The sequence below is a fragment of the Vanellus vanellus genome (genome assembly GCF_965231255.1).
Source record: "Vanellus vanellus genome assembly, chromosome: 9".
Lineage (NCBI taxonomy): Eukaryota > Metazoa > Chordata > Aves > Charadriiformes > Charadriidae > Vanellus > Vanellus vanellus.
In genome coordinates, this window is record NC_138914.1 from 20,862,710 (window position 1) to 20,887,034 (window position 24,325).

Below are 24,325 nucleotides of genomic sequence, written 5' to 3' on the forward strand. Positions count from 1 at the left end.
GGCCTCAACAACCTCTCTGGGCAACCTCTTCCACTGCCTTACCACCCTCGAAGTGAAAAATTTCTTCCTAATGTTTAATCTGAAACTGCCCTCTTCCAGTCTGAAGCCAATTACTATGTGCCCTTGTGAAAAGTCCTTCCCCAGCTCTCCTGTAGGCCCCCTCTAGGTACTGGTGAGGGATGTGCTGATGTGACCTCTGTTCTGGGCACATGTTGTCATGAAGCTTGTTTGTATGAATTTCTATTTTGTTTTAAAATGAGATTGTAGGGTGTTTTTGTTCTTTTGAAACCAGTCTGCTTTGTGATTTGAGGGTTTGGAAGGGCCTGAAGAAGTGCTGGAGAACTTCCCCATCAGGGGATGGGGGGAAACAACACGGGCTGGCTAAAAACACTTCTTTAGGGAATAAAATATCCTGCTGTGCGTGCTTGTTAACCCAATGAGCTCCTGAGCCGTTTCCTCCGTGTTGCAGCTCAGGTGCTGCGTGTTGAGGGTGATGGGCACACCTGACCCTCATGAACCCGTTGGTGCCAGCTCCCAGGAGCTGAGTCCCTGCTGCGGGGAAGGGCTGTGGTGGGGTGAAACCGTGATGCAAGCGGTGCCCGTCCCCAGGGCAGGGAGCAAGGCCAGTGTCTGCGGGCTGTGTGTTGCCCGCAGCGCTTGGGGCCGATGGCTGAACAACGTGGAACGGGTGGAGAGCCTGGAGGAGCACGAGAAGAGGCTTCAGAGGGCTGGAAAACAGGAGTGGGGGGAAGGGCTTAATCAAGCAAGAGTTAATTCTGGTGGGGAAGAGGAGCCTGGGAGAGGCTCCGCAGGGAGCCCTTTACCGCCCCGAGTTCTTCCGTGCTGCGTTCATCTCTTGGCGGTAGGTACCTGCGTGCCACCGCAGGGTGGCAGCCGGGGCCAGGCGGCCGGCCCGGCCCGGTACCGCGGCGGGGAGGGCCTGGGGGGACGGGCGGGACCCTCGGGGCGGCCCCGCGGGAGCCCTGCTATTACCGGCAGCGTTAATTACCGCCTCCGCTCGTTAACTGTGGGCAAGGTGTGGTTGTGGCAGCCCCCCGGGGTTGGGCTGGGCGCTCTGACGTCATCAGGCTGTCTGTGACCTCACGCAGAGAGGCTGGGTGCTGTGTGACCTCATGGGGAAAGAGGGGTGCTGGTTGGCTGGGCTGCCCGTGGCATCCCTGCTCGCTGGCCGAGCGTGTGAGCCCATTGGTTGGCCCCTGTGACATCATGGAAGAGCAACGGTGATGACTGGCCAAGTGCTGCGTGACCTTGTTGGGGGGGAGGGGGCTTTCGGGTGAGGGCTCCGTCACCTCATCAGAGAGCCCCTGACCTCACATCCCAGCCACTGTGTGACCTCACTGGGGAGCCTGTGACCTCACAGGGAGCTGCACACTCGTTGCCTGGGTGTGAGTGACCTCCTAGGACAACCCGTGACCTCATGAGGCAGCAGGGTGCTCATTGGCCAGTAGTGTTTGACATCCCAGTGCTGCCTGTGACCTTACGGGGAGCAGGATGCTCACTGGCTGGCAGGGTGTGACATCCCACGGCAGTCCATGACCTCACAAGGGCACGGGACACTCATTGGCTGGCAGGGTGTGACCTCATGGGGGAGGACTGTGCTCATTGGCTGGCAGGCTGTGACCTCCCGAGGGAGTGGTGAGCCGATTGCCTGGCAGAGTGTGACACCCTGGAGCAGCACATGACTTCATAGGGGAGGGGGATGCTCATTGGTTGGTAGTGTGTGACATCCCGCAGCAGTCTGTGACCTCATGGGCGAGTGGGTGCTCATTGGCTGTCAGGGTGTAACCTCATGTGGGAACGAGCGCTCATTGGGTATCGGGGTGTGACCTCACGGGAGAGGGTTTGCTCATTGGCTGCCAGGCCGCGAGCTCGCGGGGCGCCGCCTGGCGGGCGCGGGCGCTGCAGAGCGCCCATTGGCCCGTGGGCTTAGCGGGGCGGGGCGCTCCCGCGCGCCGGCCGCAGCCTCGCGCCGCCATTGGCCGCGGGTGGCACGTGCCGGGCGGGAGGTGTGTGGGGGGGGAGGCGGGGCGGCGATTGGCCGGGCGGCGCGCGTGCCCGCGGCGCGGGCGGGCGCGGGACGGCGCATGCGCAGGGCGGCGGGGGCAGGCGGCGATGGCGGCGCGGGGCTGATGGCGGCGGAGGCGGCGCTGCGCTGAGGGGAGCGGTCCCGCCCGGCCCGCCATGGGCAACGAGGCCAGCCTGGAGGGCGGCGGCGACGACGGGCAGCTGCCGCCCGCCGCCGCCGCCGCCGCCGGGGCCCCGCCGCCGCCGCCCGCCGCCGCTGCCGCCGCCGCTGCTGCTGCCAAGGCGCCTTCAGCACCGGGCGGCGGCGGACAGCTCCCGGGCAGCGCGCCCGCGGCCGGGCCCAGGTCAGAGCGCGGGGGCGCGCGTGGGGCGGGAGCGGGGGGGGTGCGTGGGGTCCGTGGGCAGGTGCGTGGGGTGCGGTTACGCGAACGTGGGGTGCAGGCAGATGCGGGTGCGTGGGGTGCGGGTGCGTGGGGTCCGGGCAGATGCAGTTCCGTGGGGTGCAGGCGCGTGGGGCGCAGGCAGATGCAGATTCGTGGGGTATGGGTGCGTGGGGCAGAGGCGGCTGCCGGTGCGTGGGGGTTTGGGGCACGTGTGCGGTGGTCGCAGGTCGCTGGAGTGCAGGGGGGGTGGGGGGGTGTGTGCGGGCAAGCGTGCAAGAGAGGGGTGCCCACCCGTGGGGTGCGAGTGGGTGAGGGAGGTGGAGCGGGGCTTGGGGAGAAGGCGGAGGCGCCCAAGGCAGGTCAGTGCGGGAGGGTGCGGTCCCGGGGGAGATGGCAGCTCGGGGACACCCGGGGGGGATGGCAGCAGGGGTGCGTTTTGGAGCTGGGCGTGGGGAGAGGGACGGCGTGCCCTCGGTGGGGGAGGAGTGGGGTGTTGCGGGGGGCGGGAGGAAGGTGGGTGCTGCCCCGTGGGCAGAGGTGCTGCAGCGAGGGCTGGGGTGGCCGCAGGGGCAGCTGGATGCGATTTGGGGTCGGGGAGCCCGAGACGCGCACAGGGGCCACGGGAGCAGGAGGATGGGGGGGGGGGGGTCCTGGATGAGGATGGGGTGGTGAGCAGCACCCAGCACTTGGTGGAGATTTTGGGGTGCAGCCCAGAGGAGAGGGGAGGTACAGAAGAGGGCAACCGGGGCTCTGGGCTTGTAGGGCTGTGATGAGTGGTGGGTGGGTAAGCCAAAATCTGGGGAGCGGGCTTGGGGTGGGGGGGGTTTGGTCACGGTGGGATTACAGTGCCTGGTGGCATGCGAGTGGCAGCGCTGGGGTGTGTGAGCGCCCCGAACGTGGCCACCCCAAACGTGGCCACCCCGAACAGGGCCATCCCCGAAGGTGGCCATCCCAACCGGAGCCAGCACCGAATGGGAAAGGCCGTTATATAACAGGAGGGACATGCAGCCCTGCCAGGAGTCGCCGTCGGTGCAAAACCTCGTCGGGAGCTGCGCCGAACCGCTCTCCCTCCACGAGGAAGAGCCAGCTGGGAGGGAGACGCTTCGGGAGCAGGCACGGGTGTGGGACTGGAGCTATTCCTTTTAAAAAAAAAAAAAAAAACACAAAATCCAGCCGATCCCGAAAATATCACCCTGTCTGGAAAAATACATGCGAGGCAGCAGAAAGTTGCACGGAGGGATGCGGGGGGGGAACTCGGTGGGCGGTTTGCCTGTGGTGCGTGGCCGAGGCAGTGGTGGCGTCGGCGTTTCGGGCTCTGCACCTCTCCCGTGCAGCGCCGAGCTCCGCTTGCGTTGCCGCTGGCATTACTTCAAAGGGGGGGTGTGTGTGTAAAAAAAAAAAAAAAAAAGAGGTGAGCGGGATGCTGCGGTCTCGTCCGGTGGTGCTTCCTTCTTGCTGCTTGCGAGGCTGCACGTTACCATCCAGGCGGGATTCGGGAATCCTACCGGGCGGCTGAGCTGCGGGCGGGATTTTCTTCGTAAAACCTCTCTTAGCTTTTACACAGGGAGCGTGAAAAATAAAAATACCCCCCCCCCTCCCCTCTGAGCACCATCGTGCCCATTTTCCTTTCTGTTTTTCCCGTTCCCCTTGCTAAAGCATCACCGGCCCCGCTGCTTCGGGCTCCGCCGGTGAGAACTTGCTCACAGGCTGCTCGTAACGATTTCAAATTAAATACCCACATGGCTATTGAGGCCGGCGTAACAAGATCAGCCGAGGGAGCCGTGCAGATTTGCTGCCCATGTCTGTTTTTTTTGGCGCTGCCCGGGGTCTACGTTTGCTGTTGGGTACCAGGGCTGGGGGTCCCTGGTGGGTTTTGGGGGTCCCGCAGCACACGGGGCTGGCGGAGTGGAGGAGCGCAGTCCCGCAGCGCCGGCCATCCTCCCTCGTCTCCGGCCAGGAATGGCGGGTTGATGTCGCTGGCTCCTGCCCCTCCTGGGGAGCTGCTGCTGGGGAGCTGCTCTCCCTTGTAATTAATTAATGTAATTAAAGAGGTGGGCCGTGCTGGGCTCTGCAGGCTGGCAGCGAAGGCTGCTGCGGAGCGGCGGTGGGATGGGGAAAGGTGCTGATCCATACCGGTGTTTGACAACTGAGCGTTGGGAGGGGTGCAGGGAGCTGAGATAACGTTTAGGGGGTTCTAATTTGAGGTAACGAAGTGGAAACGAAGGAGAGAAAAGGCCTCGAGAAGAGAGTCATCTCTGCGGGCTGCAGGAGCGGGTGCGGAAGGTGGACCAGCTGTTGTGAGAGGTTTAGCAAAGCACGGCTGGTGCTGACCGAGCGGCGGGTCTGCGGTGCGAAAGTACCCCTCCAGACATCCCAAGTGACAAGGGAAAGGAAAGTGAATTTCTCTCAATATCCCGGCAATTTTTTAATTTTTTTTTCTCTGAATTAAGCGACCTAAATCTGTACGCAAGTCAATGAAAACCACAGTGACGTTACTATTCGGTGTAATTTTTCACAACTTGCTTTGTGTAATAGAAGGAAATACTCTGAATACCTTATAGGTGGTACGCTGGGGTCTTGTGTTTAAATTCACAATAATCGTTTTAGAGAAACTGTGCCTGCGCCACGGAGAGACTTCAGAGAGTAGAAATCATCCTATAGAGGTAACATCTGCTCACCGGGCTGCAAAGTAGAGTCATAGGATGGTTAGAGTTGGAAGGGACCTTGAAGAACATCTACCGCTATTTATGAACTTTGATTTTCTGCTTGTGTGCTTTGGGTGAGGCGCAGCGGAGCCGGGGAGCGGCGGAGCCGAAGGGTGGTGGGAAGATGTGGGGAGTGGATGGTTAGGCTCTGCAGCTCTGGAAGAGGCAAACGCGGTGCAGGATTGCGTCAGGCAGGTATTTTCAGCGCAGGGGAGAAGCCCTCAGCCTTGCGCTAAGCACTGCTAAAATCTCGCCGAGGGGTGTTGTGCTCAGCTCTGGTACTCAAAGTGATGCTGTCAGAGGAGGGAGGGAAGGGTTACGGCTCAGCTGCCCGGACAAACGGACACCCCGATGCCTGAGAGGGGATGAAAAGATGGAGCGTTGTTAACCCGTAGGATCACATGAATTGGTCATGGGTGCATTCGGATTGAAAAGTCTCCAGCTGCCTGGCGGTGGAGAGCTGGACTGCGCCTCCAAAGAGCGGAAGGGACACGCTCATTTTACAGTGCAGCTTGATGGATTGATGAAGAGGGGTCGGGTGGCAGGGCAGGGACCATCCCCAGTTTAGAAACGTAGCTTGGGGCACGGGGCTTTAGGTGGCTGTTTTTCCCAGTATCCTGGACTTTATTGCTGTGTCTGATCGTATTTGTCTGTGCCTGATTTACACCCGCTTCATTCAGGTTTTGGGTCTGTCTCCCGCTCAGCTGTGGAGCTCGTAAAAGACTTTTTTTGATGCCTGGATGTGTGAGCTAAGGCTGAAGGACGGGAGAGGGGAAGAGGGTCGGTCTTCTGGGAAGCACTGAGGACCGTGCACAAACACCCGGGCTGCCGGTGGGAGCAGCAATGCTTTTAGCACGGCCGTTCCTCCGGAGCCTGGGAGATGTGTGTCGCAAACAGCCAGGCTGGCTGCTGGGCTCCAAGGTCGGGAAGAAGCTATCTTCCACAGCAGAGACCACCGGGACCTTTGCTTTCCATGGATAAAGAAACAGCTTTACTCAATAATTGTGGCTGCCCCATCCCTGGAGGTGTTCAAGGCCAGGTTGGACGGGGCTTGGAGCAACCTGGGCTGGTGGGAGGTGTCCCTGCCCAGGGCAGGGGGGTGGAACGAGATGATCTTCAAGGTCACTTCCAACCTAAACCATTCTATGATTCTGTGAATACCCCAGAATTTCTCAAGTCTCCAGGTAGGCGTGCTGCAAGCTGAAGGTCTTGAAGTGACCAAGAAGGGAAGTTTCCAGTACTGAGTGGCACCATCGCCCGCGTGTGCTGCGAGCGCTCCCCCGAAGCCTTTGCTTGGCTTGGGACGGCCCGTCAAGTGAAGTCCCGCGTTGATCCTGCTTTATACATGTAGCATCAGTCTGTTTGGCCGTCAGAAAAATCAGGTGATAGGAAAGAGCGTAGTAGGAACGGGACCGAAAGAAGCGCTCCTCCAAATTCGAGAAAATAGCTCAAGTTTGGAAAAACGTTAGTGCGGTTCAGATGGTCCATTCTGCCCTTTTGGTAGCCCTGTTGCATTTGGTGGGTATTGGCTTGTTTTCTCCCCATAAGTACCATAGCAATAATAGGGAATAAGTATATACGTAAAAGTAATTTTTTAAAAAAATCAAGTTCCTCCATTTCTTTTTCAATGGGCCCTTCTCACAAGCTTGCAGAAACGGACAGTCAATGTCCGTTTTCATGTGACTGTGCGAGGGGAAAAAAAAAAAAAGCCGTAAGACGAGACCGCGTGATGGAAAGTCAGAGCACGGAGAGAGGGCTCGCCGCTGCATCCCCAAAGAGGCTGAGCCCTGAGCAGGACCACGAGGGGACAGTACCTTCAGAGGCTCCACTGGAAAACCTTTTCCTCAAATGTTAAAATAGCTTTTTTTTTAAAAAAAAAAGCTGCGGACCGGCGCTCTGGAAAAGCCCGCCACGCACCTGCGCTTAATAAGTGTTAGTTTATTTGCTATAAGGCATCCGGGGGGTCAGGAGGGAGCTGAGGCTGGGTCGAAGCGAGGAGGGGAAGAAAAGACAGGCGACGTTTCGAGCTCGTAAACCTCGTGCGAGCAAAATAAAAGGTAAAAGGAAGAGTGCGAAATGGCTCGCTTGGCGGATCGAGTCAAAATATTTGCTGTGTTAAATGTCCCACTGGGCTTCAATCCGTCTCCCTCTGCCGTGACGGGCAGGCGGTGTCAGCTGCGGCGCGTCTTCCCCTTAGCAAGCGGTGTTTTACCTACTTTTGATGGCTCTGACAGCAGCCATTAGGCCACTGAATTTAGACGGCACAATTCTGGGCGCTTAAGTGACTCCAAAGCCTCTTCTGCGAAGGCCCTCATCAATATTCAGAATGTTTGGCATCAAATATTGATGCCTTTATTTCCAAAACAAATACACAGATTTGCAATCTGCTTCGCGGGTTGGGGTTCCTCAGGGCCGAGACCAACCTGGACGTTGTGCCGGCGGCGTGCCCCTTTACCTTTGGCTTTCGCGAGGCCACGGGGGTGTGGAAGGAAATAAAAAGTGGAAGAATTCGGAAGGGTTGACTTCCTTCGCTGTGGTGAAAAGTCGGAGGAGTCTGTGGCTCCTCCTTGCGCAGTTCGCCGCTGTGGCAGAGCCACTTTCTGTGCCCTGAAATCCCCCGTGCTGGTGGTCAGCATCTTCTTGCTGATGTTCAGCGGTGCCGCAGCTCCAGTGAACCGCGTCCCCTGGGACTGGCGGGTCCCTCCCCACCGCGGGTCCTGCCCGGTGGCACGCTGGGCTGGCTTCTGCTTCCCCGACGCGCCGGAATAAAGCCATTTCTTTTCTCTGTTGAGTGAGGTGAGCACGTTTTGATGCTTCCCATCATGTTCCCAGTACAGTGCAAACAGGTACTCGGTGCCGTGGCCTATCCCTGCTGTTTATACGGGTTCGGGGAGTACTCAGTGTGCGTCTGGACACCTGCCTGCGAGGAAAACACAGCCTGCCTGCCGCAAACCCTGCCGCAAACCCTGCCCCTCTGTGCAGCCGTCTTCACCGGTTTCCCCGGTGTCACTGGCGCAGTGGCACGCTGTCGGCTGCGGGTGTTCTTCTAGTAATCCCGTGGCGATAGCGGACTCATTTCCTCATGCGTGAGACACCCATTCCGAAGGACGTGACGGGCAGCCCAGGGTGCAAACAGCGTTTCCAAAAACCAGGTATCTCACTAGGGTGAAAGGGGCTGCACGGCAATGGCATTCTGTTTTTTCGCTAAATGTGGAAAGAAGATTATCACGTTGCCTTCCCCGATGAGCGCCGCTGCTCCTGGATGCTGCTCTGGTTTGGTTTTTTTTTTTTTTTGGCTGGTGAGTGACAGCAAGTGCTGATGGTCATCCCAGTCCCACGCGTCGTAAACCGTTATGAGTGTTGCACGTATCTTCTTGAGATGGAGATCGCCGCTGTTGAGCCATCGCTGTGTTTTCAGATGTCTGTTTGAATGACAGATTTGTTATTTTTGCATCAATCCATGGGCACGACTGTTCTGATGAACAGGGTTTTGGGGTTTTTTTTGGCTTTTTTAGTGCCTGGAGGTGCTGAGCTTCGGCGTGACCCCGAAGCGCTGCTGTGCAGCCTGTCAGTCATCGCTGGGCACACCATACCTCTTTTCGTGGCACTGAACTGATGCTGAGAAGTTTTTATAAATCCAGTGAGCTGGCCCCTCGCTGAGAACAGCCGGCACCTCTCATGAGCTATTTAGGAGCCTACAAGAGGCAGTGGGATCGTTGCATCCCATTAACGCCAGCCTGTGCTTTACAGCAAGGGTGGAAGGCATGTTCTTGGGGGGCTTCTGACCCGTACTCTGCTCATATTCAATATCAAAGATGACTGGACTATGCTGGTGATGGTATCTTGCTGACTCTTGGCCTCTTTATAGCTTACTAGCACGTGTTTGATATCACAGGTAGACCCCAGCCCCGTTAACAGACTGGGGGCTGTGGGTTGATGGGACAGGAGACGGCAGCTCCCTCCCCATGCTGAGCTCCTCAGGGGCAGAGGAACATCATCCACCAAGTCAAGAAAAGCCGCGTCTGAGTGCGGTTCTTATTTCGTTTTGTTTTTTCTCCTTTTATTTATTTATTTTTTTTAAGTGTCATGGTTTGGCTTGAGTTGAGAAGTGATGGTATGACATCCAACCTGACTTCTGGCACTGGGTGGTAGAGATCGTTCTGATGGCTAACAAAGGCACAACAAAATCTGGAGCTTAGAGGTCCAACCTAGCCAAATGGCAATGAAAAGTGTGTAAACAGTGAGCATAAGTAAGGCTAGAAGCTGTTTACCAGAGGGTGCGATGGGATATATGATCACACAAGGCTTAAATAAAAGATTCACCTCCTAAAATATACAGTCTCCCTCAGCCCAAAACAATAGTTTCCGCGACGTACAGCAGATTAGCTGTTCGTGCTGCCTTTATTCCCCCTGAAGATGTGATTAAATAGTTTGGTGCATTCTCTTTTGTCAAAAATGATTTAGATGTGTTTCTAGGTCATTGTCTATAGAAGAAAAATGCGTGGATGTTTAATGCGGTAAAGTGTATTGGGCATCTTCTTAGAAGAGCTACAACAAAAAAACCCTGTCTCCTGCCCAGACCTTTCTCCTATCCCTCTCCTCAGTGTCACCTGCAGCAGCAGCTGTCCTTCTTGAAAACCCGTTGCTCACAGGTCACCTCAGCAGCCTGCTCTTGTCCTCCTCTCGCTCCCTGGTGTTAGGAAGAGCCTTTATCCCAGAGCGACCAAGGTGAACATCCCCACTCAGAGACCGTTAGTGGTTGCTGCTGATGGGCTCAGTTGTCCAAGAGCCAAGTGACTGTAACAGGAGGTGTAAGGTACCGCTGGGTAAAGGTAGGAGCACAGGACCGGAGGAGACCTCCGGGCCATTATCCACTAGTAGACACCATTAGACACCCCGTCATATAGTCCCACTAATGAGGTAACGACTAAGATCTTGAATGAGACGCTCTACGTTGCAAAGCCAAAATGCAGCTTTGATTTGCCTGTGGTAGTCTACATGCTTGAGACATGCAGATGTGGTTTAACTTCCATATGTCTTCCTGAGGGATAACGACACCTTCACGCCCAGGTGCATTCAAAGACTTGGACCTGGGCCGTCTTGGCCAGACGGTTTCGCAGTGGGGAGTGATAGTGACTGGGACAGTCACTCGTTTCTGGTTGTCCAGGCAGATGATGGGGCACATTGCATGACCGGGATGCAGCGGGGACAGCCCTTGGCACATGAGTCAGGACTTGAAACTGAGCCTTTGGAGATGATGTGGTAGTCCTACCCAGTCCACCATGCTCCTCTCCTCCGTGTTCACAGCCAGGCAGCGGGTGGCACAGGAGGTAGGGAAGGGTATGGACACCAAGCCTTCCCACGGCATCGTGGTTGCACTGTGACTTCCCGAGTTGCAGCAAGCTCTGCACAGGCTCCTCTGACCTACGAGAAGCTCTTTTTCTCCTCCGTGAGGAGTTGAGGCCATCCCTATGCTTCTCAGTGTTTCCTCATTATCTGTGAGCAGGCTTCAGTGCTGTGCTGGGACTTCTGCCCGGGATGTCCTGCAGCTTCTGAATCCCGTGTGAGGTGCCGGCTGCCATCTCCTGCCTGTGACTTCCTGCCTGTCCCACCTACAGTCATCTGCCTCTGCTGCCTGAGCACGCCTTGTTGCTCTCCATGAGAAGAGCATCTCCTGCCCTCTTCTCAGAGGGTTTCCCCCTTTTCTGACAGTTGTAACGCAACCTAGAGCAAGCAGATACTGTACGGCTCAAAGGGAAAATGCACCCGTGCTGCTTGAGAAATGTTGCTGAATTTTGAGTTTCTTCGAGCAGGTATGACTAACCCTTCTTCACTTGGCTCCGGGACCCGCCGGGGACCACGGTTTTTCAGACGTGACAAAGCAGTTTCGCACGCCGAGTAGCTTTCAGATGAGGATATGACAGCTCCTCTGAAGGCCGGGGGTGGGGGGGGTGGGGAAATCACCTTAGACCAAAATGTCGCTTGGTGCAGATGTGACAAAATTCAGTGTTTGAGGTTGGCATGGCCACCTCCACCTGGCCCAGGGTGCCGCAGGCACAGACGTCTATGTAGGTATTACAGGGTAGGGAGACTTTCAGAGGCCAGATGCCGATAACTGAGAGCTGCCTTCGAACCTTTTTTTTTCCTTTTTTTTCCTTCTCTGCCAGTAGAATATTGCCTTTTAGCCTGTTTTGAGTCTCTCCTGGCAATGGGGGCTCAGAGGCTTCTCCAGTTGCCAAGAGGGACGTGAGGCTGATGCTGAGCTCAGAGCCTGGCTCCAGTGGAGATCCATTTGCAGGACCCGTGCTCTCCTGAGGATTGTAGCATTGTGAATGTGGGTATTTATTTGGGAATTTGGCTTTATTTATGGATTTTGAGCTCTGTTAGGAGTCGCTTGGAGTACATGACCTATGCTGACATGGTCTCAGGGTGCTCACTCCTTCTCAGGGTGCTCTGTCCTTGGAAGTTGTACGTGGGTGTGAAGTCCATGTTAGATGTGTCTTTTTCAGCTATTAAATGGATTTAAAGGGGTCCATCCCCTCTTGCAAGCCCACGTGAGACCCAACTGGGTCCACCATGGGTTCCCCAGTGTCAGAAAGAGCTTGTTGGTAGTGTGCATCCCTCCTTCATCAGTCTAGATGCGCGTCCCTCCTTCATCAGTCTAGACGTGAGGAGTATGAAGAGATTTTGCCATATTAAATGTCTGCGAAAGGATGAAATTGTGTGTGGGAATTACTTTCAGAGATTGACATGTTGTAGCTGTTAACCATTTTATTTTTTATTTTTTTTAACCAGAAAAAAACAGATTGCAGCTTGGGAAAAACAGTGTGGGGGTTGGTTTGGTTTTTTTTGTTGTTTTTTTTTTTTATTTCATCTCCTAAAGAAAACATTTTGGTTACAGATACGTGAAGTTACGAGTTATAAAATAGGAATAGTTGAAATTTGGAAATATATAATAAGTTCTTAAGGGACTTGGTAATTTGCCTTCCTCTTTTGAAAAAAAAAAAAAAACCAAATCAGCTGATAATACGAAGCTTATGAAAGGCTTGGGGAAAATGCAGTGCTGAACTAGATCTTTTTCGACATCGACTCCGAACTGTACTTTTTCCTTTGATGAAACATGAAATTACTTTTAATTTATTTTGTTCCAATCCTAGTTACATAAACTATTATTTGATTGTACAGCTGGACTGAAAAACTGTAGGAGGTCTCACATTTAGGATTTTGCTGCCTCTTTCTCATTAAGCCTACAGACTGATTTCTTTAAATGCACCTATTAATCTTCTTAGGGAGAGAAATTGTTGTTTGGTTGGTTTTTTTCTTTCTTTTTTTATTTTTTTCTTAACCACTAAACTAACTGCCAGTCAACTGCCAGAGTAAATGCTGATGGTTGAAGCCTTTCGAGGTACGTCTGCGCTGCGGTCGGGCAATGCGGTGCTGCCATGTGTTGCCCTGGCCAGGCTGGGTTTGATCTAGTTAGTTTAAGCACCTGAGGTGGTCACAGCCTAAAACGTTCTCCTCGCGCTTGACAATAACCTCCAAGTCTACAGGATGGTGTAATGCTTTTTTTTTTTTTTTTTTTTCCATTTTAATTTTGCAATTTGCTTTTTCATTAGCTTATCTACTGTAACTTCGGTTGCGTTATTGACTCCTAGTCTGGGACTCGTTGTGGGGGCTCCGAGTATGGGACCCATTCACGTAGACCTTGTAGGATCAGCAACAGGACATGGTGAACCACGTATTGTCCTTGAAGTGCGTCGATCTTTCCCGCTTTCACCTCTGAATTGTATCTTCTGCCCGCTGGTAGTAAGCCACCATATTCCGGGTTGGTTTTTACCCGTTTGCGGCAAGGTTCCTTGATGGACCGAGCAGGAGTGCTGTCAATATGAAAACTGCATGGTCATCTGGGCAAGGACAGGGCAGGTTTTGGTAGCGATCCTTTGGACCGCTGCCCTTGTGGACCTTCTCCGCTCTCCTCTCCTCTCCTCTCCTCTCCTCTCCTCTCCTCTCCTCTCCTCTCCTCTCCTCTCCTCTCCTCTCCTCTCCTCTCCTCTCCTCTCCTCTCCTCTCCTCTCCTCTCCTCTCCTCTCCTCTCCTCTCCTCTCCTGCTGGGAATAGCTCTCAGGAGGGTGAGGAAACTGCTGCCAGGCTGCTCCCAAAACCCATCCGTGAGCTGCGTCTGCTCCGATATGAATTTGCGAGATGTCTGCAGCAGATAGTGCCGGAGCACATCGTGTCGGGGCCAGGCGGCGTCGGTAGCTTTCCGTAAACACTCCTGACACTGGCGTACGTGAGGAGGTGATGGTGGATGCTGCTCACACCGCTGCAAATCAGCCCGTGCTGCTCAGCGTCTGCCCCCGCTACCCCTTTGTATTTAGGGCGGCTCCGTAGTCCCAAGGAGCGGAAATTTCCAAGCCTTCTCCTTTCCCGCTCCCCGGTCTGCACGTTGTTGTGGATGTTTTGTGTGGGAATCCTGTAGCTGGAGAGCACGCAAGGAAAGACGGGTTGTTTACGCAGAGTGGAGATGTTTGAGTCTGCTGGTCCTGCAAGTGCACCCCCAGCCTGTCCTCCTCCCTCGGGGGGAGATCCCGCCACTTAGGGCTCAGCGGCAGAAGAGCAGCAGAGGGGGCACGTGGTCCTTTGATGTCCTTTGAACCTTTTGTGGTGGTGATTGTCAGAGCAGGTAGAGCCCGTTTACCGCTTTATTAGGCTTGGTTTGGACTGGTTACACTAAAATTGTGACAGAGCGCCAGTTCTTGTTTGAGTGGAAAAGATGGTCCGTGCTGCTGCGTTATATGCCATTGATTACCTTAACTTGGCAAAAATAAGGCATCCAGAAACATCACTCTGGGAGAAAACTCTAAAGAAGTATCTCCTTAGGCATCCCTTTTGCACTTTATTTTATCTGCCTTTCTCATCTGGAGGTACCTCCTAGCTGCGCTGGTTAATGGATTAGGATATGATTCCCGTTGGCCGTACGACTCAGTTTCATCCAATCCACCACGTCAATAATTACCAACTTAGTTTTGATTTATCGTTAACTAAAAATACAGTCCCAAATACTTGCGATAATTTCTTAATTCAGTCTTTCTTTTTTTTTTTTTTTGAAATGTGCAAACAAAATCAGCTAGCTGCTTTGCATAGTAATAAAATACCTTCCACTTGTCAACGTATCTAAAATCCGGTTCACTTATCGAGTAAACTAGTCAGCCTTAAAATTTTACCTGCTTCCATTTCTGCTCAGTTAAGCCTTTTGATGGGACCGCGAGGACGGGTACATCAAATATGCAGATGCGTCAGTCTCTTTGGGGACAAATGTTCTGGTCGGTGGTATGTGCGGCAGGGAAATGCGCGCAGGGACAAAGCGCCTCAAAGACTTGCAGACGCTGGAGAAATGTTTTCCTTTGATCCTATAAAGAATTTGGCAGGGGAATTTCAGACTCTCCTATTTCAAAAGTACCTTTAAACGGAACAGCTTGAAATATTGCAGTTGATGGTGTCTCTGACAGTATTGGTAATGTATTATACTTTGGGTTTGCTTTTTCTTTCCTGTTGCGAATGACAAGTTTCACACACAAAAATGTTGGTTAATTGTGAGTTTGGTTTTGCTGTTGGCATTTGAGCTTCCAACTCAAATCTCCGAAAACCAGAAAGTGTAAACCTAAAGCGCACAAACAGCTCTCTTCACCCCGTCCTGCGCAAGGCGGTTGGCTGGCAGCCCCAGGGCTGTGTCCCCAGCAGGCGCTTGCCACCGCGGTCTTGTCTCCAGTAATAGACATTGTTGGACCATGTGTGCTGGTGTGGAGAACGTCCGGGATGGAACAACTTCTGCAGCTGAGAAGTGTTCCTGACAACCGCAACTTGATGGGAAGTTTTCACCCAAGGGTGTTTGGCCATGTTGGACACGAATGTCTCCTTGTGGCGAGCATCAGTTTTACCATGTAACCCTCTACGTGCGCGGTACTTGGAGCTCTTCAGGGAGGACATGGGTTCATGGTTTCCTCAGGCCCTGCCCAAATGATCTTTTCTTGATTACTCTTCCACACCTTACGTGTCAGCTCTCCTGGCAAGCTAAGGCAACAACAACAAAATTAAGGACTTAAACGGCCTGAGGAAGACTTAGAGGGGTAATTATGATACGACCAAAATGCTATGAGGTGCAAAGACACAATGGCAGGATGGATAAAAATGTTAGTTTTTCACAGATAAATATATTAGGTCTCGTGTCTCATTTGCCCAGGCTGAAACAAACAGGGGTGCAAAGCTAGGATTTTTCTGTTGCCGCTTGCTGCAGTCACCAGGAGCTGTATGTCTCTCCGCAGTATGGTAGTCTGATTCCCTCGCCTGGAAATTGCTGTTTTAACTGGGTTTTTCTTCCCTTTTTCTAAAAATACAAGCCCGTTTCTTTCTGGTATGTCATTACCGCCTCTTTTTTAACAGCACTTCTCTTTCTGATGGATCTTCCTATTTTTTATGCCTGGAATGAGTGTTGTTCCGCGTTCCGGGCTGAGATCGGTTGACTCAAGCTGTCACGGAGATGGATAATGATACATTTTTTTTGCATCAGCTTTTAATTTTGGAGCACGGGTGGAACTCATCCAAAAAAAAAAAAAAGGGGCCCTGAGGTCTTCCCAGCTTCTTGATGGTCAAAGGCAAACTTCTTACTGCCGGAGGTTTCATAGGAGCACGGGGACCGGTGGGTGGTGGGGACGGGACCACGAATGCTGTCCTTGGTGGAGCCAGACCCCGAGGATTTACCCCTTTTTACCCGACAGCAGTAGACCGCTCTCGGCATTGGAGCACTTACCCACAATGGGCCAACAGCTGCAGAAATCCCTCCGGCTCCCCGCCTGGATCAAGCCTAAAACTCAAAAGAGAGCCTTGCAAAACCAGACCTTCGTGCCACTCTCCCGGGGAAGGTGGGGGAAAAAAGCCAGAAGCTAGTCAAGGGAACGGGCTGCCTCTGCCTCTTCTCTTTGAATTGCTTTCCAGAATGCATTTTTCCCAAAATAACTTAATTGTCTAATTTTTTGGTGGATCGTTCTATATTTGTTGATGAGCATTCAATTGACATTTTCTGAGAACTGTCCAAAACGGCTTGAAGAACTCTTTGCAGAGCGGCAATGTCTCCTCTAGAGCCCATCGCTACGCCTGGCTATGGTTGTCTTCTCTTCTGTGCTTTACTCTGCATTTCTTGACCTTGGATTTCACCTGCCACGGCGTTTCGAGTCATCCGTTTCAGGAGAGCCTTCTAAAGCTCTTTGCATTCAGTTTTAGCTTTGAATACTCTGAATAAATTTGTATGGCTCAGCAAACTCGTCCCTTCGTTATTCCCCTCCTTCCCAGGCCGTTTATGAATATATCCCATTTATCCCAAGGGAGGGTCCTGCAACTCTTCTTGTGAAAACCTGACCATCTACCTCTGTCCTTGGCATCCTAAATCAGGATCAGTTATTAACCCACAAGAAGGCTTCCCCTTATTTCACCATCTTTTACTTCTCTTTTTTCCTTCTTTCTTTCTAGATTTTTATCCTAAAGTTTCTCCTACTGAGATGGTTTTTCAGACAAATCCTCTATATGAAACAGTTCTGGTGTGGGAACCTTCTTAAATTTCTCCTTAGCAAACAGCATGGCAAAGACTGGATTTATCTTTCCTTTAACAGTCTTGCATTCCTTAAGTATTTCTGTTGCATTTCAATCTTCTTTCAGTTTTCCAGAGTCTTTGGCAGATTTCCTATTTGTAAAGCTTTAGAAAATCTTTTTTTCTGGCCCAATTTATGAGTTGTTCCTTAAGGTTTTCTTTTTTTTTTTTTTGTATGCTTTATTAGGTTTTTAAATATAATTTGCAAAAATTTTGGTGGTTTTTTTTTTTTTTGTATTTTCCTCATCTAGATACAATTTTTCCTTTTTGAAGGATTTCCTTTTACTCCTGTAGCCTTATTTGCTCCACTCTTTAATTATATTGCCTTGTTATGGCCGTGCCTTAAACCCTTTCTTGATAGTTTATGTTTTGCCTGAAGCTCTAATATGCAAACAGGTGCCATGGAAACTTCCCTTTCTTACTCTTCCACCTGCTGCTTTTAATTTCTTTTTAACAAACTTTCTCACTTTTCCCGATTTATCCCCCCTCCCATTTATATCTAAATATTACAGTAGTCCTGTATTTGTGGTTGGTTTTTGTTTTTGTTTTTTGTTTTTGTTTTTTTTTCCCAGTCCTGCAATAGATTGAAGCCGGGTCTATTACAGTCACTGTTACTGAAATTTTCTGTCGTCAATTTTGGCGTCTCAAAGCCGGCGCCGTGCATGTCACAGGGCTGAGTCAAGAGCAGGTAGCTTTATTCTGCATTGCTTTAGGGAATAGTTAACAAGCTAAACAAAACATTGTGTTGCTGCCAATTAAAATCAGAGAGGCTCTTGAGGTTGGTTTTTTTTTTTTATAACCATAGATTTACGAGATAAGCTTTCATGAACTGTGTGCCATAAAAATTCCTTAGCTTCATGCCGTGGTTTATCTTTTGGCTTTGCTGGCATTTCATAAATACAGCACAGTAATTCATGCCGTCAGCTTTACTGGGACAAAGGTATTTAGTTCAACGTGACTGTGGCAATCAGCTCTTTTACCAATTAATTGCTAGAGCTCATTTATAAGTGGATGGAGGCCGAGGGGAGCGGTTGCTCCTTGGCTGGGGGACTCTACCCATCATAGAATCATAGAATGGTTTAGGTTGGAAAGGACCTTGAAGATCATTGAGTTCCAACCCCCCTGCCATAGGCAGGGGCACCTCCCACCAGACCAGGTTGCCCAAGGCCACGTCCAACCTGGCCTTGAACACCTCCAGGGATGGAGCCTCAACAACTTCTCTGGGCAGCCTGTGCCAGTGCCTCACCACCCTCAAAGTGAAAAATTTCTTCCTAATGTTTAATCTAAACCTGCCCTCTTCCAGTTTAAAGCCATTCCCCCTCATCCTATCACTACATGCCCTAGTAAAAAGTCCTTCCCCAGCTCTCCTGGAGGCCCCCTTTAGGTACTGGAAGGCCGCAATAAGATCTCCCCAGAGCCTTCTCTTCTCCAGGCTGAGCAGCCCCAACTCTCTCAGCCTCTCCTCATAGGAGAGGTGCTCCAGCCCTCGGATCATCCTCATGGCCCTCCTCTGGACGTGCTCCAGCAGGTCCATGTCCTTCTTATGTTGGGGACTCCAGAGCTGGGTGCAGTACTCCAGGTGGGGTCTCACGAGAGTGGAGTAGAGGGGCAGAATCAACTCCTTTGACCTGCTGGCCACACTTCTGATGCAGCCCAGGATGCAGTTGACCCTTTGGGCTGTGATCACACACTGCTGGCTCATGTTGAGCTTCCCATCAATCAGCACCCCCAGGTCCTTCTCCTCAGGGTTGCTTTCCAGCCATTCCCTGCCAAGCCTGTATTTGTGCTTGGGATTGCCCCAACCCAGATGTAGGACCTTGCACCTGGCCTTGTTGAACTGCATGAGGTTGGCTTGGGTCCACCTCTCCAGCCTGTCCAGGTCCCTCTGGATGGCATTCCTCCCCTCCAGCGTGTCTACCTCGCCATCATACGTGTCCTTTCTGGTGCCTGCAATATTTTCAAGATTGTCGTGACCCTTTATAAATTATATGATTTTTAACATGCGTAAATGACTTGCTCGCAGCAGTCAGTTGGACCCAGGAAGGATACGGAGGCCAAACATCCAATAGCTAAGTGGAAATCAGATTCAAGAGACGGTTCCAGCCCACACCTCACTGTGACTTCTGGGGACGTTTATCCCCCTTTCAGCCGCCATTTCTCTCCGTGCTCCCTGGTGTTGGTTGCGGGGCTGTACCTCTGTGGCAGGGCTCTTCATCATTTCCTGTAGATCTTCCAAGTCCTACGATGAAAAGGAGAGGAGCTCTGCAGGCAGCAGCCTGCTTTGCCGCCCAGCCTGCAGCATCCCCCGAGCATGGCCGCCCCCCGCCCTCGGCTGAATTAATCTGGAGTTTGATGTGCTTAATGGGGGGACTTAATGAGTCAGGCAGACGTGCTGAGCATCCTCCCCTTTGGCAGTATCCTTGGAGTCAGCGCCTGGCTTGCCCACTGCCTCCTCTCCTTCCATCCCTCCCCAAGGGCTTCAAGGCTGGTCTTCACCAGCACTGATGGTGCAAAGCCGACCTACCGACTGCACCCATACGCTGGAAGAGCTACCGTTCCTCCTTGCTTTATATCTTCCAGGTACTTTCTAAGTGCCCGGAGAGATGCAGATGCTGGATCAGAAATCCAGTGGATTTTTCTAATAGCTCCGCGTTCACCCTGGGGACGGCATGTCTGCATCTGAGCCCTCCTGGCTCTCAGCAGCTGGTGGTACCGCTCCCCTTACGCCATGCAGTTGATTGCAGCACGATCGAGAAGTGTCTTCTACTCTGTCTCTGGAAGATTTACATGTAGTTTTCTGCTATCACAGAGGAAACAGATTTTCCCTGACGTCGAGGCAGAATGGATATCGGACACCGCACTTATCCCCAACAGATTTTAATGCTTTGAAGTTCAAGATCATAAATGTTCTCAGCAACAGTTATATCGCTTGAAAAGGCGACCCGTTCAAATCTTTCAACCTTTGGTGTGCCTGCTCCTGTAAAGCTATCTCAGAAGAAATCTCTTTGATATACATTGGACTGAGATCATTACCTCCAGGCTCTTCTGTCATTCCAGTTGCTGGTGGCTCTGAGGGGCTTGGCCGAGATCCTGACAGCGGTGCCTGCACATTTTGGGCATCGGCAGCAGAAAGAGCAGCTCCCCAGAGCAGCACATGGTGGTCTGTAGGTCACTTGGCGACTTTCTGTCTTGCGAGGGCTCGTGGGGGACATGCCAAAGTCTCCCCCGGCGCTGGTTCAGGTCTTGGGCTGCTCTGAACCCTATGGAGGTTCAGTTGCAGATGTTCATCGTGGTCTACACAGGGTGGATAGGGGACGTCAGACCTTGGGGTTCTCTGGGGAGAAGTTTGGGGATGCTGGGCTGGTCAGTGCGAGCCGCCCTCGCTCTGGTTTTGTGTTGCAAAGTGCTCCAGGGGAAGTCAGTTACTCTGAAATTGCCCAACCATGGCCAAGTTAGGTGCAAGTATGTATGTAGCACATAGCAAAAATAGGGTAGGACAGGGTAGGACAGGGTAGGACAGGATAGGACAGGGTAGGACAGGACAGGACAGGACAGGATAGGATAGGATATCTGGAAGGGACCTACAACAATCATCTAGTCCAACTGCAATTGATAAGGATTCACAAATACTTACAGAAAGGCAGCGTACGGCAATGAAAATAAGCAAGTAAATGTTTCTTTAGAGCTTAAATCAGTCATAAACCCCTCTTTTGGTACGTAGGATTCAGCTAATAATATGGCAGATGCTTCTCAGCAACTGTGCTTCATACAGCAGCGGGAGCGACGTTGATGTGTCAGCTTGTTGCTGATTCTTGGTTGAACTAGACATGATGCTAATAAGATGGAGAATAACTGGTTTGTGGAGGATTGAGGCTTTTCCTCATCTTGACTTTGCGTAATACCGAGTCATGTAGCTGTAATGTGGATGGAAACTGGAAAACTTCTTGTTACCCTTCCATGGATTGCATAGACCTCTGTATTTTAAGCTAAGGGAAAAGCTGGCAGCAGTGCATTGTTATCTTCTGCAAAAGCAGGGGCCAGAGGAGGACGGTGGCACGTCGTGCATCGCAGTGCCGCTTGCCCCATGGCAGCAACGTGCTGGGACACGGTTCCTCTGGGGAAGGTGGTCTGGTGGAGGTTGGAGACCTGAATGATTGCCCAGATTGGGTGAAAGCCCTGAGCCAGGAGCTCAAGTATACTGTTCAGCATCAGGAGATGTGCCTTAGGGATGCCTCGGTCACGGGGAAAGCGCCTGACAGAGATTGTGTCTTATTTGCCGGGGATAAAGCAACCCTGGAGCACAAAGCTGCAGGAGAAGAGGGTTTTTTCCACTGCTCACGAAAGCAATTCCTTAAACACTGTGGCCTTTCACAAGAGCGCTCGTGTTGGCATCTACTAAAATACTGCCTGACAGTTTCTAGTCACCATTTCGTATTCTCTGTTTTGTTTTCAGCTGTGCGGCGTTCGCGGTTCTTAAACCATCCAGTACACATTTCTAGTAGAAACTTCTGCCTGCCTGGCCATAAATGTAATTAAGTCGGGGGCACTTGTATTTAAGCGGGTGCTGATTTTTAATCCTGTAACTGCTTCTTTTTTTTTTTTTTTTTTTTTTTTTATCAGAGCAGAGTCTGATAGAGAATTCCCCGTGTCGGATGTAGGGCTTTTAGAGCTGGGAAGCTGCCGTCGGTAAGGCTCCCAAGCTTGGCGGATGTTTTCGCATCGCTGGTGTGAGATTTTCAGCACACGTTGCTGAAACCGGAGGCTCTCCACGTCAGACACTTCTTTTTCTCTTTACTTATTAAAAGGTTGCATGTCCTATTTTCTAGTCTGACTTGCTGATAGGCAGTCAGGCTAATATTTGATATTATCCCACGCAGTTCCTATGCCGACCCATAAGCAGTAGGAATCACGTTTTTCTGACTCAAACCCAGTGCCATTTTGACCCAGAGCGCAACTCCCCTTTTGCTTAGCTACCTCTTTTTTTTTTTTTTTTTTTTTTTTCCCTAAATAGGTTATATTCTGTGATTCTTAAAATCAGTCATGTGGATGTTCACATCGGGTTTCAGTTGAACCAACTAGGTCAAATCTCTGCTCGTAGCTGAGCAGCTCTAATTGTTGTTCGTTAACCCAGCCTCCCTCTTTTGGGTGTGTCTACACATCTTCTCTCTTTTCATGCTTTATCTTGATGCGTTTGCTTCTCATACCCTCCGTTTTACTACAGGTAAGCAGTCATTTGTTTTTCCTCTCTTTCTGCTAATAGAAAAGACTTTCTTTGTCTCCATTTTTGCTTATTTTTGATATGGATGTGAAGGTCAGAGCTCCCTTCCATGGTGAAATCCAGCTCCTCTTTGGAGGGCCTGAGCAGGGTGTATTCTTTGTAAAATGATAGTGCCGTTTGTTTTCCTGTTCTTTTTATAAACTATAATGCAGTAATTAGATTGGTTGCCCGGTGAGCAGGAGACCCGTTTAAACATCCACCAGGGAGAGAAAGGGATGCAATCCGTGTTTCCCAATTGCATGAAAGGGCAGCAGCTCCTGAAGGATTTACTTGGACCAAAAATGCCAAGCCCCCGTGGATGAAATAGAATCATAGAATCTTCTAGGTTGGAAGGGACCTCTGAGATCATCGAGTCCAACCATCAACTGCCAAAGCCACCACTAACCCATGTCCCTCAGCGCCACGTCTGCCCATCTTTTAAATACCTCCAGGGATGGCGACTCCACCACTTCCCTGGGCAGCCTGTTCTGGTGCTGAACCAACCTTACGGTGAAGATTTTTCTTCCTAATTTCCAATCTAAACTTCCCCTGGTGTAAATTGAGGCTGTTTCCTCAAGCACTGCTGAGGTTCGATGGACACGACTGGTATGGTCAAGGGGGGAACCTGAAATTAGGGGGAAACCGCTGCACTTCCTTTCTCTTGAGCTTTTCCACACACCACCCACGTGTGTAGATTTGGGTTAATATCGTTATTGGTTTTATAGCAAAGACGTTAATCGTGCTGGCATTTACCTTGCGATGGTTATTGCTCCCGAAGTAGCGTCTTGTATGAAAAAGGACCTGTTGACACCTCTTGGGATGCTGGCTCCCAGCTTGGGTCTTGTCTGTAAAATTTAGTGGCACCAGTGAACCTACTTGATTTAAATTAGAGCAGTTCCCTTCCACAGGCCCTGACTTTCCCTAGGAATTCCCAAACAAGGAGGCTGTACCAATTTACTGGAACGGGATTGTAAACCAATACTATGTCACTGTGTTGCTTTCATCTTTCCTAAAGCTGCTGACATCTTTTCACTGGCACTGCTATGCCATCACAAATTAGGTTTCGGACAAATTAATATCTTTTTTTTCCTGAAATTCAACGTTAACCAGCAAGCAGTCTAACATTTGTTTTGCCTGTAAATAGGATTTTGTTTTTAAACCCTGCCCAATTCTTGCTGTTTCAATGAAAAAACGACACTTTTACGGAAGGGGAAAAAAAAAAAAAAACCCAGATGGAAAAAATCTGAGGTGCTGGCGACATCTTACACCGCCGCGCTCGATGTTGTGAAGGATCGCTTTGACCCTCGGTTTTCATTATGCTGTTCGTGCTTCTGATCATCTCAGTCAGCTCTTCCCTCCCAGTCCTTCTCCATCTCCTCCCAGCCTGCCAGGCCGTTCGCACCAGCCTTAAATAGAAAGGCTGGTTTCGTATCCCTGCCTCTTCCCGAGTGGAACAAGGGAAGGTTCTGCGCCTTTTTAATCAGGAGAAGCATCTGATGGAGAAGCCCACCTGGGTACAGATTTAATCTGTCGGGGTGATTTTTAGCTCTGGGCTACGTGACAATCAACCTGCGCTCTACCCTCCTCTCTTGCACGGAGCCGAGGGTTAATTTTTCTGGGTGTTCTGCAATTCTTCGCGTCGGGGAGATGGGCAGATGCTTCTTTCCCTGCGTAGGGAAGGTCAGAGAGGTGGCAGGGATGCGCTGCGGAGCTGGGAGTGAACCCCAGGCTCGTGGCGTTGCCCACCCAGGACTACCCTGCATACTTCGGGGCAGTGAAATTCAATATATCCTCTCCGCAGAAAGCAGAGGCTGGTGCGGGGGGTGCAACCTGGTTGGGCAGGAGGTGGAGGAGCAGAGGGCTTGGTGGTGGGCATTGGTTCGGCTGGGTGGGTTACACCAGGGCAGGAGGCGGGTTGCGGCTTGGTTTGGTGCTGTGTCAGCTTTATGCTGGAAAATGGAGGGAGTTCTAGAAAGCAAGAAGAAAGCTGCTGGTTTTCAATTTAAAAATTAAAAAAAAATAAATAAAATTTAAAAATGGGAAGAAAACGGCGCCTTCCTGGCTGCCCAACCTTCCAGTGACTGTGGGCGCAGTAACAGAGCTGCCTGCCCGACCTCCTCGTGATGAAGCATTAATAGAGAGAATATAATTAATGGAAACCTCGACGGTGTAATTGCTAATAAGCTTGGTCAAACGCACTCGGTATTTTTTACTTGGGCAAAATTATAACTGTGTTGGTAACTGCTAGAGCGCTGCTGAATGTGGACCCTGCGGAGATGTTTGACTGAGTACC

General features: G+C 51.4%; 1 protein-coding gene across 1 annotated transcript in view; it reads left to right on the forward strand.

Annotated features, from left to right (window-relative positions):
• Positions 1-2,202: 2,202 nt before the first annotated feature.
• BSN (bassoon presynaptic cytomatrix protein) overlaps positions 2,203-24,325 on the forward strand; it is a gene marked incomplete at both ends in the record, with an annotated part of 99,071 nt that continues 76,948 nt past the window's right edge. Inside the window, one exon of the mRNA XM_082487827.1 lies at positions 2,203-2,390. Coding sequence (XP_082343953.1) covers positions 2,203-2,390 — 188 coding nt within the window. The remainder of the gene's footprint in view (positions 2,391-24,325) is intronic.